This window comes from Hemitrygon akajei, chromosome 4 (genome assembly GCF_048418815.1).
Source record: "Hemitrygon akajei chromosome 4, sHemAka1.3, whole genome shotgun sequence".
In the NCBI taxonomy this organism is placed as follows: domain Eukaryota; kingdom Metazoa; phylum Chordata; class Chondrichthyes; order Myliobatiformes; family Dasyatidae; genus Hemitrygon; species Hemitrygon akajei.
In genome coordinates, this window is record NC_133127.1 from 154,936,652 (window position 1) to 154,949,005 (window position 12,354).

General features: G+C 40.1%; 1 protein-coding gene across 1 annotated transcript in view; it reads left to right on the forward strand.

Annotated features, from left to right (window-relative positions):
- Positions 1-12,354, forward strand: part of rnf17 (ring finger protein 17) — a 93,447-nt gene that overhangs the window by 41,904 nt on the left and 39,189 nt on the right. Inside the window, exons 12-14 of the mRNA XM_073041929.1 lie at positions 4,114-4,313; positions 5,450-5,613; positions 11,071-11,190. Of these exons, the coding sequence (XP_072898030.1) occupies positions 4,114-4,313; positions 5,450-5,613; positions 11,071-11,190 (484 nt within the window). The remainder of the gene's footprint in view (positions 1-4,113; positions 4,314-5,449; positions 5,614-11,070; positions 11,191-12,354) is intronic.

The following is a 12,354-nucleotide window of genomic DNA, read 5'->3' on the forward strand; positions in this document are numbered from 1 at the left end:
GCCCTCCTGAAGTCAACAACCATCTCTTTTGTTTTGTTCACATTTAGAGAAAGGTTGTTGGCTCTGCACCAGTCCGTTAGCCACTGCACCTCCTCTCTGTAAGCTGACTCGTCGTTCTTGCTGATGAGACCCACCAAGGTCGTGTCGTCGGCAAACTTGATGATGTGGTTCGAGCTGTGTGTTGCAGCACAGTCGTGGGCCAGCAGAGTGAACAGCAGTGGACTGAGCACACAGCCCTGGGGGGCCCCCGTGCTCAGTGTGATGGTTTTGGAGATGCTACCTCCGATCCGGACTGACTAAGGTCTCCCAGTCAGGAAGTCTAGGATCCAGTTGCAGAGGGAAGTGTCCAGGCCCAGTAGACTCAGCTTTCCAATCAGTTTCTGAGGGATGATTGTGTTGAATGCTGAGCTGAAGTCTTTGAACAGCATCCAAACGTATGTGTGTTGTGAATTAGATGTGTTGGGTTTGTCTTGCCTTTTTTTTTATGGACTGGAATTATATAAGCATTAATGCGAGTTGGCCACTCAGCTTCTCAGACCTGCACTTCAGTTTAGTAGGATCATGGCAGATGAACTGTAACCTTAAATCTGCATTTCTGCATGCACCTAGTAATCTTCCATTCCTTGTTTATTGGGAAAATGGGATTATTCTGAGAGCTGACACAGACTCAATGCACTGGATAGCCTGTGGGGTGGGGGGGCGGGGGGGTTGGTATATGAAGAATTCAGTACATTCACCAGTAACTTTTTTTTTAAACTTCATAGATTCTGCTTCTACTTTTCTCTGAGGAAGAGTTTCAAAGCGTTGCAAATCTTGAAGGAATAATGTCATCTTATTACAACTTAGTTTTGACTGAAGAAGTATCGGGATGATGTTCCACATTGTCAGATGGATGCTTATGTTCCAGTGTCATTTCAACACCTTGGGTAGATTCGCAGCAACATCTGAAGGTGCAATCTTTCAAAATTGTAGCTGGAATGGTGATTACAACTTCACTGTCTTGTGCAATTCGCTATTTCTTTTAATCACATGGAATAATTTGAATTAGCTAAAGACTGGCTTCAGAAGGAAGCTGAAATGGAGCATCTTTTTGATGGATCTGGCTGATGTTTGCAAGATCTTGTTTTTAGCACTTGCTTTGGATGGGATTCACCTCAGAAAATGGATCTTAGAGCCTTCTCACTATTCCCAAACCCATCCAGTTTTTAGTTAATGACCAATTCTGAAATATGTACTGAGTCAATCTCATGTATATCATGAGTAGCTGAAGCATGTAGACTGATGCCTGTGGTAGCTGGAAATGGTTCATCTATTTCTGCTCTTTGTTTGGCTTGATGACATTGAGTACGGAAAGATGGAATGTTACTCACACTTCACAAGTGCGAACAAAACTCTTGATTTTAAACACATGGATAGCAGTAACCATGCACCATTCCACAGCTGGTCCCTGATTAACTTGGGCTACTTATTGATTCATCATATGTGATCCTTGATTGATCTGGAGATTTTAGATTAACTGGAGAAGGAGTTCTCCAGACAATTCATTCTTGGTAATGGGTGTGTTGGTACTTATACAGGGATCTTTTATCCCCTTTTAATTTCCTGTTCCATTATATGGACTGATGGTTATGAAGAATGTGGAATGAAGAAATCACCATTAAATATTTAACTGGGGTTCATTCTTTGTGCATCTTGCACACTTTAATCCTGCCCTTCTCTCCTTCTGACATCGCTTTGTGAAAGATAGTTAATCTGTTTTGTTTTAGTTTTTAAAAGCATGATAACATTCATAACATAGAGCTTAGGAACCATCTGACATAATGTATTGAAATATTTTCTTGTCTTCCTAACATGCATAATTTCTCCACAACCTGCTAAATAAACATAGCTTGAGGACAATGCATTTCAGCTGAAAGCAAGGCTGTTAACAAGTAGATGATCTCTTAAGGTTTCTGTCCAAAAGTACAGGTCTTTTTGTATGTTTTTGCCAAATGCTCCATTTAGTCTAAAGTTGTAGCTCTTTGATTTCAACTCCAATGGTTCTTTTGTATTAATTGGTGCTTGCTAAGATCTAATCTTAGAATACTTGAAATTAATTGTATTTATTAGATTTTATGATTGGCAAAACATACCAACGACATCTGAAGGCACTTGAAAAGTTCCATCAACGCTGTCTTCAAAACATCTTAAATATCAGCTGGGAAGATAGAAGAACCAATGTCAGCATGCTAAATGAAGCAAAAACAACAAGCATTGAAGCCTACGTCATCAAGAATCAACTAAGATGGAGCGGTCATGTTGTTTGGATGAAAGACGAACATCTGCCGAAACAAATCTTCTGCTCCCAGTTTAAAGAAGGCAAACATAAAAGAGGTGGACAACAGAAGAGATTCAAAGAGGTCTTAAAAGCCAACATGAAGAAATGTAACATCGACATCAACAACTGGGAAACCAATGCCAAGGACAGGAAACTCTGGCAAGCCATCATCTGAGAAGGAACAGCAACTTTCGAAGCCAACAGATGTGCAGAATTAGAAGAAAAGAGAAGAAAATGGAAAGAGACAGCAACAACCAAAGCCCGATCTGCCATCTGGAACTGCCTGTCCTGAATGCGGAAGAACTTTCAAAGCCAAGATTGGACTCCTAAGCCACTTGAGAGCCCATAAATAGATCAACGGAATGAAGACCATCATCCTCGACCTCGAGGGATAGCCACGACGATGATTGGCAAGCATCAATAGTACATATATAAGTTTAATCTCTGAAGCATTAGCCTTTCCTGATATTTTACTGGTTTTACTTTTCCATTTGTTTGAAGTATTTAAAGTTGTAAGGTAGATGCAAAATCAAACCACAGCAATGAGGCAACACATAATTATATATAGAGTAGTTTTATGGATGATGAATGTGAATGAACTGGGTTCAGCACTCTCTGCACTGCTACCTGAAATCACTGTCTGTGTACATTTATTGTATAGGATATGAAGGTTAGTTTTTGGCTCTCAGTAGCCTGGAATCGGGTAGCTGAGCCACTGACTTTGAAATTCTCCTTATGGTGTTTGACAGGAGGCAGGAGGTGGGTGAGGGGTAGCTTTCTTTAAAATAGCTTTTAAATGTCTCTGACATTAAAATGTTCTGCAGGTATTGAAAATATTATTATTCAACTTTTAAAGAAATCAATGTACACATTCAGATAAAGTAATTCACCTTACTCACCCCAATTTTGAGGATTGAAATTAATGAAGTCTCTGATCTGCTGACGGGAGTGATCTAGCAAAGGATTAGAGAGATGAATTTCCCCATTCATGCTAGGAGAACTAAACGTAACTGATTACTGTTTCTGTGAAATGCTGCAGTGGATTAGAATGTCATTTGTCACACCACATTCCTTTCTTACAGTGCGGCCATGTAAATTTGAGACTTGCTTTGCAAAGGATAAACATCACCGTGTCTCTTTAGAATCAAAAGCCCTAGCCAAAATAATTTCATTCACTTGGCCAGAAGGCCTAAATGACTGTTTTCATTTATAAGAAGGGGAAAAAAACCTGTTAACTGGATAGGTTTCGGTAAATGAACACTTTTTTAAATGTACTGCGATACTTTGAATTGATAAATATGTGCTTATTTTAGGTATGCTTGTAGGTGGATGTAGCTGCATGTTTGCAAAATAGGTTTGAACTCTGGTCCAGCATTCTGTGGTCCAGTATGCTTTGAATCTGTTTTGAGACCTGTACTGATTAAGTAATTTCCAATCTGGAGTCTAAAACTAAAGCCTATACTAAACTCTGCAACTTTTGCACTATCAGCCAACTGAGTTCTTATTTGACAGCATTTTCAACTTGCAGGTTACTAGTAGTTCTTGGAATCCTTACATAACCAGGGACTGTTTGTACTGCTGGGCTGGTCAGAGGAAGATGATCAGAGGGAAATTCCTGTGGTCCAGATTTTCTAAGTGTCAAGTTCCAGACCAGAGAATTTCAACCATTAGTTAATAGTTACTAATTTGGAGGCTATACATGTACATGTTTCCCCTGTAAGTTTTGCATTGATTTTTAGATCTTAACATTTGACCAATAAATTGCTTATTTTATGTTTAACTGCTCCTGTTTATAGAGATAAACAGAATGGGCTGAAGCAAAATGATAGGCATGAATCAATGGGCCCAGCACCTGAGTATTTGGCACACAGTCGTGAATATTGCCAATCCAAAGAAGTGTACAAATCACCTATTATACCAAATGTGAATGTTTTCAATGTTGAAGTAACTGGTGTTGGTGATGATGGAACCATCTATGGGATGCCAATATCATTGAGTAAGTAAAAGACCATCAGATTTACACACAAAAATGTTACAACTTGATAGAATTTTCTAGTTGCTGTTTTGTACATTTTTTGTGACAGTTTACTTACATTTTTAATGTTTTAATTTTGAATAAAGTATTGTACATATATCAGGCTTTAGGTTTCAGTAAGCCAGCAATGATGTGGAGAATAGCAGATATGCAAGTGCTAATATGAAACCCCTCAGGTTACATTCACTTGGTAATGATTTTTTTTTTAAGAGAAGCCAAAAGGGGAATAACTCAACAATTATAAAGATGGCTGAGTTCAAAGGTATGAGTAGCAGAAGTCAAAGGAGCTGATGATGGGAACAGTCTTTTGTTGTGACTCTTCCAAAGTAGCTGAATAGTTCTTTTACAGTTCATACTATTTTGGAGTCGATGGTCCTAAGATTAGTACAAAATTGATGCTGCTAAATGTTGGTTAAATTGCTGAAGGACGTCATGATCAAAACCATTACAAACTGTTAATTAAGTATAGTCAAGTACAGGGATCAGTTGCTGGATATTTCACTATCTCAAATTTTTGTGCACCTTTTGCAATTGCTAAAGATGGACTCTGTCATGGGCAAATGCTTACATTAAAATTTTGGTGAAAATGTAGTTGACTTTTCTGCACTGAATCTACTGGTAGCATCTGAGTTTTTGCTTTGATAGATCACTTGAGGTTCATTTTTCCATTTTAAAGTGATGCCCACAGTCCTAGCAGTCTGGGTTCAATTCTGACTTTAGCTGCTCTCTGAAGTTTGTGGATTCTTCCTATGATTCCATGAGTTTCCCTTGTGTACCTTGGTATCTTTTAATGTCCTAAAGATATGCTGCTGGTTTAATTGGCAACTGTAAATTGCCCTTTGTATAGGAGTATGGTGTGAGAATCAGGCACAATGTGTGGGAATCATATGTAGGGAGATAACAACAGGGTGCGGAGGGAGAATATGATTTTATGTGCTCTGAGATCCTGGAAAGATTGCAGTCTGAATAGTCTGCTTCTGTGTTCCAATGTAATGTGAGAAATGCCACGATTTTGTAGCTCAAGTATTCAGTCTTGTGAAGCTTTTTATAAGCTATATGCAAATTGACAATTAACTATTGTAATATTTTGAATACAGAAGATCAATTCACCATGTTGACTAATGCCATGCAGACTAGTTTTAAAGCTTTACCATTTCTGAAGCCATATTGCTACAGCAAAGGTGAAGGCTGTATTGTTAAGGGCTCTGATACACTCTGGTATAGAGGAAGGATTTTGAAAGTGCTCGGGGGATCTGTCAAGGTAAGATGCACTCAATATTTGCCTATGCAATAAGTATTTACTTCCAAAGGCAGACATAAATTAATATTGGAAATTAGACTCGTTTTTACTGAAACACTGTAACCTAGTGATGCTTTTAATAGTATGTGGGGAAAGAATAGTAATTTGTTACTAAGTTAATATTGCTGGGGTTTTCCAGAGCTATTCATCTCAGCAAAGCTCTACAAGGTTGTAGAAATACACAAAATACTTGAGAGGTTTAGCATCTATAGAGGGAAGTACACAGTTAATATTTCAGGCTGCAAGTATTTATCACTGCCCAAAATGATAACTGGTACCAGTAGAAAACAGAGGAGCAATTCACTGAGATATTAGCTAAAATGGAGAGCTATAGTTAAGAGAGATTGGATGGGATGGATTTATTCTCACTGGAATGCAGGAGGCTGAGGAGTGCCCTCAAGAGATTTATAAAATTATGAGGAACATAGACTAGTCAGAGTCTTTTTCTCTATGGGGAGATCAGGAACTTAATGGCATGAGTTTAAGGTGAGAGTGGAGAAATTTAAGGGTGATCTGAGGCGCAAGTTTTCACACACAGGTTGGTAGCTATCTGTAATAAGTTGGCTGAGCAGCTGATAAAGGCAAATATAAATCAAGTCAAGTTTTTTGTTATTTATCTATATGTAGTGCCTATAAAAAGTGTTCTACCCCCCCCCCCCTCCCCGAAGTTTTCATGTTTTATTGTTTTACCACATTGAAACACAGTGGATTTAATTTGGCTTTTTTGACACCGATCAACAGAACAGACTCTTTCATGTTAAAGTGAAAACAAATATCTATAAATTTGTCTAAATTTATTACAGTTATTAACACAAAATAATTGATTGCATCATTACTCACCCCCTTCGAGTCTGTATTTAGCAATTACAGCTTTGAGTCTGTGTGGATAGGTCTCTATCAGCTTTGCACATCTGGACACTGCAACTTCTACCCATTCTTCTTTACAAAACTGCTCAAGCTTTGTCATGTAGCATGGAGATCGTGAGTGAACAGCCCTTTTCAAATCCGGTCACAAATTCTCAATTGGATTGAGTCTGGACTCTGATTTGGCCACTCCAGGACATTAACTTTGTTGTTTTTAAAGCCATTCCTGTGTAGCTTTGGTGTTATGGTTGGGGTTATTGTCTTGCTAGGAAACAAATCTCCCAAGTTGCAGTTTTCTTGCAGACTGCATCAGGTTTTCCTCCAGGATTTCCCTGTATTTTGCTGCATTCATTTTACACTCTACCTTCACAAGCCTTCCAGAGCACAAGCACCCCCACAGCATGATGCAGACGCCATCATATTTTAAGGTAAGGATGGTGTGTTTCTGATGTGTGGTGTTTGGCTTATGCCAAACATAACATTTAGTTTAATGGCCAAAAATCTCAATTTTGGCTTCATCAGACCATAGAACCTTCTTCCAGCTGACTTCAGAATCTCCCACGTGCCTCTGACAAACTCTAGCCGAGATGTCATGTGAGGTTTTTTTTCAGCAGTGGTTTTCTCTTTGCCTGTCTCCCATAAAGCTGTGACTGGTGAAGCACCCAGGCAATAGATGTATGCATAGTCTCTCCCATCTCAGCCACTGAAGCTTGTAACTCTTCCTGGGTTGTCATAGTGCCTCCCTCGCTAGTCCTCTTCTTGCATGGTTACTCAGTTTTTGAGGATGGCCTGCTCTAGGCAGATTTACAGCTGAGCCATATTCTTTCCATTTCTTGATGATTGACTTAGCTGTACTCCAAGGGGTAATCAATGACTTGGAAAATTTCTTGTATCCATCTCCTGACTTGTACAGTACTCTTCAATAAAATTTTCATGGAGTTGCTTAGAATGTTCTTTTGTCTTCATGGTGCAGTTTTTGACAAGATACTGACTCACCAGCAATTGGACCTTCCAGGTACAGGTGTGTTTTTACTACAATCATGATCCCCATTTAACTAATCATGTAACTTCTAAAACCAATTGGCTGTACCAGTTATGATTTGGTGCATCATATTAAAGGGGTGAATACTTATGCAATCAATTGCTTTGCATTTTATATTTGTAATTAACAGATCACTTTGTAGAGATCTGTTTTCACCTTGACATGAAAGTCTTTTTCTGTTGATCAGTGTTTAAAAAAAAAAAAAAAATCCAAATTAAATCCACTGTGATTCAATATTGTAAAACAGTAAAATGTAGAAACTTCCAAAGGGAGTGGTGGATACTTTTTAAAGGCACTCTACATGTATATAGAAAAGAGACAATGTTTCTTCGAACCAGGGTGTAAAGCACACTAGTACACATAACACATGATAACTTGTGAAGGTAGAGATAAAATCTACAGCTGAATCACACATAAATACAGGTAGTCCCTGAGTTACGAACGTCCGACTTACAAACCGAGGAAGGAGAACACTGTCCGCCATTTTAAGTTGGATCGCAATGCCATCCGCCATTTTAAGTCGGATCGCGAAGCTGTCTGCCATTTTAAGTCGTTGCCCTTGACACTATTGAGTGTGTAACTTTGTATTTGGCTTAACTTTTTCTTAGCAAGATTCACCCTGACCCTGCCCCCCCCCCCCTTTCCAGTCAGCTGGTGGCGCAGTGAGATCAGCGCCAGGCTTGAGAACAGAGGTTCCTGAGTTCAATCCAGTGACAGACCGCTCCTGAGCAGCGCCAGATTGATGTTGAGCTCGCAACTCGACCTCGTAAAAAAAACACTGCCACCTCCAGTTTAAATTCCCATGCAGAATATTGTGGAGGATCAAATACCCAAACCCAGCATAGCCCCCACTTGTCCCATTTAACCTGTCTCAGTGCGGTGGACTTTAGGACCTGGGGAATTCAGTGCGGTGGTCCTTAGGACCTGGTTTAGCTTGGGACCCGCCGCCTGCGGTGTTTCTGTTCCGTTGACGGGAAGCGATCACGATTGAAAATAAAGTGGAAATAGTAAAGCGTTTGGAAAGAGGTGAAACGTCATTGGAAAAGCGTTAGGCTATAGTCGGTCAATGATTGGAACAATTTTAAAGGATAAAGGGTAAAGTGAGAATAATGGAGCATGCGAAAGGCCCTGCCTCAATGAAAGCTACAAATATTACTAAGCAATGCAGTTGTTTAATTATTGGAATACATACGTTTCTTAAGTGTTTTATATGCATAGAAAGGTAACATATATACTATATACTAAAACAAACATTTGATTAACTGACTCTAAATAATACTGGATGTACTTGTTCCGACTTATGTACAAATCCGACTAAAAGACGGACTCAGGAACAGAACTCGTTCATAATCCGGGGGCTGCCTGTAACAAACTAAACTGCATTAATATTAAATATTGCTAAGTACAGGACAGATTAACCAGTGACGCTTCAAATACAATGCAGCAGGGAGTTCAGAAGCCTAATGACTTGGGGAAAGAAACTGTTCCCATCCTATCCATTCTTGTTTTTATGCATCATAGTCTCCTGCCTGACGGTAGAAAGTGAAAGCGGATGCTGGATGGATAGGTTGGCGGGGGGTTGTCCTTAATAATACTAAAAGTCCTGCATGTGCAGCACTCCTGATAAATGTCCCTTATGGATGCCAGGGAGACCCCTATGATCCTCTCAGCTGTTCTCACATTCCTTCGTAGGGACCTTGAGGCCGATACTCAACTGCTCCCGTACCAGATGGAGATGGTGAACAGCGGTGGCTTAGCACACAGCCTTGGGGAGCACCAGTGCTCAGTGTAATAGAACTAGAGACGTTGCTGCCCACATGGACTGACTGGCCTTGCTGTTAAGAAATCCAGTATCCAATTGCAGAGGGAGGTGTTCAGACCCAGCGAGGACAGATTCCCCACCAGTTTCTGCAGTATGATGGTGCTAAATGCCAAACTGAAGTCTATAACCAGCAATCTGGCATATGAGACCCTATTTTCCAGGTGGGACAGGACAGAGTGGAGGACAGAGGCTATTGCATTGTCGGTGGATCGACTTGAGCAATCAGCAAACTAGAAAGGGTGCAATGTAGCTGGAAGAAAGGCTTTAATGTGTTCCGTAACCAGCCACTCAAAGCATTTCATAATAGTTGATGTTAATGCCACCAGAAGATAGTCATTTAGGCAGGTTACTGTTGCCTTGGCAATGGAATGATGGTTGCCAGGGGACAGTGGGCTGTTCTAGAGAGATGTTGAATATATCAGTCAGCTGTACTGTGCAGTCTTTCAGAACCTGACCTGGTATATTATCAGGCCCCACAACTTTGCGTGGGTTGACTCTGGCCAGGGTCTTCCTCACCTCAGCATCAGCCAGGCGAAGTATCTGCTCCCCTGTTGGAAGGGGTGACTTCATCACCAGCACTTTGTTCTGCGCATCAAACTGGCTGTAAAAGACATTCAACCTCAGGAGTGAAGCATCATGGTCACTGACACGTAGGGTAGACTTGTAGTCTGTAATCCTCTAAATTCCCTGTCACATGCGCCTCATCTCTCTGGTAGTGCAGAAGAGGCTGTAAATTCTTTGAGTGTGCTTCCATTTGTGTTCCTGATGGAACAGGAAAGCACGGTTCTTGCTTTCGCGAGAGCTGTCGCATCCTCGATCTAAAGGCAGCATCACAATCCCTCAGCCAAGCACAAACCTCTGCAGTAAGCCATGGCTTCTGATTTGCCCTTATCCGGCTGTGTTTCGTGACAGTTACCTCTGCAGTACACTTCTCTGTATAGCTGGTTACAGAATCCACATATTCCTTGATGTTAACATGGTTGCCATAAGTAATAGCTTCCCTGAACATTCTACAGTTCATATCAAATGCAGTATTTAAATTGTATTTGCACAGGTACTTGGACAGGAAAGATATTAAAGGATATAGGTTCAATGTGCAGATAGGATTTCCACAGATAGGATTCAGGGTTGAATGGGCCAAAGGGCCTGTTTCCTGGTGTACAATGCTATGATTGTAAAATGTTTTTTTAATGATGTCCCAATATTTTATGCTCTTTTCTCTAGTAGGCATTGCAATTCTCACGTCCTGTCTATTTACCTAACTAAGCAGCAGCACTGCATGTTCAATATTTCATGGTTGAAAGTAAATGATCTAAGTACATGTCATCATATACTACCCCGACTTTCATTTTCTTGTGCGCATTCACAGTAGATCAAAGAAACACAATAGAATCAATGAAAAGTTACAAAGATGGACAGACAACCAATGTGGAAATTGTGCAAATATAAAAAGAAAAAATGTAATAATAATGAGACCATGTATTTAAAATGTTGAGGGCTTTCTTGGAATAATTTTAATAGAATAGAATTTATCTACTTCTACCTATTTTTGTAACCTCTTTGGTTGAATTTGTGATAAATACAAAATCATAACTTCAGAATGATCCATTACCCTTAAGAGTTTTCCATTGATCGTGATGTCAAACCATTTGCTGTGAAATGTATACTACAACTATTGTTTTGATCCTAGGTGCACTATGTTGACCGTGGATATTCTGAAACAATCCCACAGTGCCATGTTTATCCTGTGCTTATGTACCATGATATTCCAGAGTTTTGCCTACCGTTTCAGCTTTATGGAGTGACACCGGTAAGTTTCCAATGTTACATTGACTGTGTGGCTCTCAGCTGAAGTTACACAACTATAAAACTTGAAATGATAAAACAGGAAATGCTGGAAATATTCAGCAGGCCATGCAGCATCTGCAGGGTGTGGGGGCGTTAGTATTTCAAGTTGATGACCAATCATCGGAGCAGTCTAAGTGCCAAATGACATTTTATACTACTAAACTGTAAACAGTGCAGTCTCCAACAAAACAGTATAACATTTGACGTTCAGTGATATTGCCATTGCCAAGTCCCTCTGCTATCAGCATCTTGGAGTGACTTGGCTGGACCAGCAACAAATGCTTGGGCTCCAAGAGCACATTAGAAACCAATATCTGTGGTAAGAGTCCTCTTGAAGCCTCAAAATATTTCTGTTATCTCAATAATGCTCGAAGTTCAGCACTATTTAAGACAAAGCAATCCACGTAAATATGCATCTCCCCCAAAGACACTGACACCCCAAATCTTGCAAAACGAATAAGTTTTTAAAACTTAATTGATGGTCAGCACATAATGCAAAGAATGCTGCAGTGCTAGAATGTTGTAATACCAGTTACACCAGGATGTTGCCAGGAATGGAAGGCTTTAGTTACAAGGATAGTTTGGAGAGATCGGGAGTGTTCTCACTGGAGAATAGGAGGCTGGGGGTGACCTTGTAGAGGTTAATACAATTATGAAGGACATAGAAAGAGTAGACAGGGTAGATGAGCCTAAAACTAGATGAAATAGATTTAAGGTGAGAGGGGAAAGGAGATCTGAGGGGCATGTTTTTCACCCAAAGAATGATGGACATATGGAGCAAGATGTTAGAGGAGTGGTAGCGCAGGTACAATCAGTGTTTATAAAGCATTTTGACTTGTACCTGGAGGAAAGGTGAAAGAGGAATATGGGCCACATGCAGGAAAATGTGATCAGCATAGATAGGCCCCTTGGTCAATGTTGCTGAAGTGCCTGTTACTATGCTGTTCAACTCTTGACAGTATTTTGCATTTGGTGATGGTGGAACAATGCCTGCCATTCACTGTCTACATAGTTTTTATGAGCATTAGAATGGAGATTTGTGTTTTCAACGACACCTTTTCTGCAAGGTGGCCTCCTTTAGAAGATCCATGGTGTCTGAGCAAGTCAAGGCCAAGCTTTGACCATT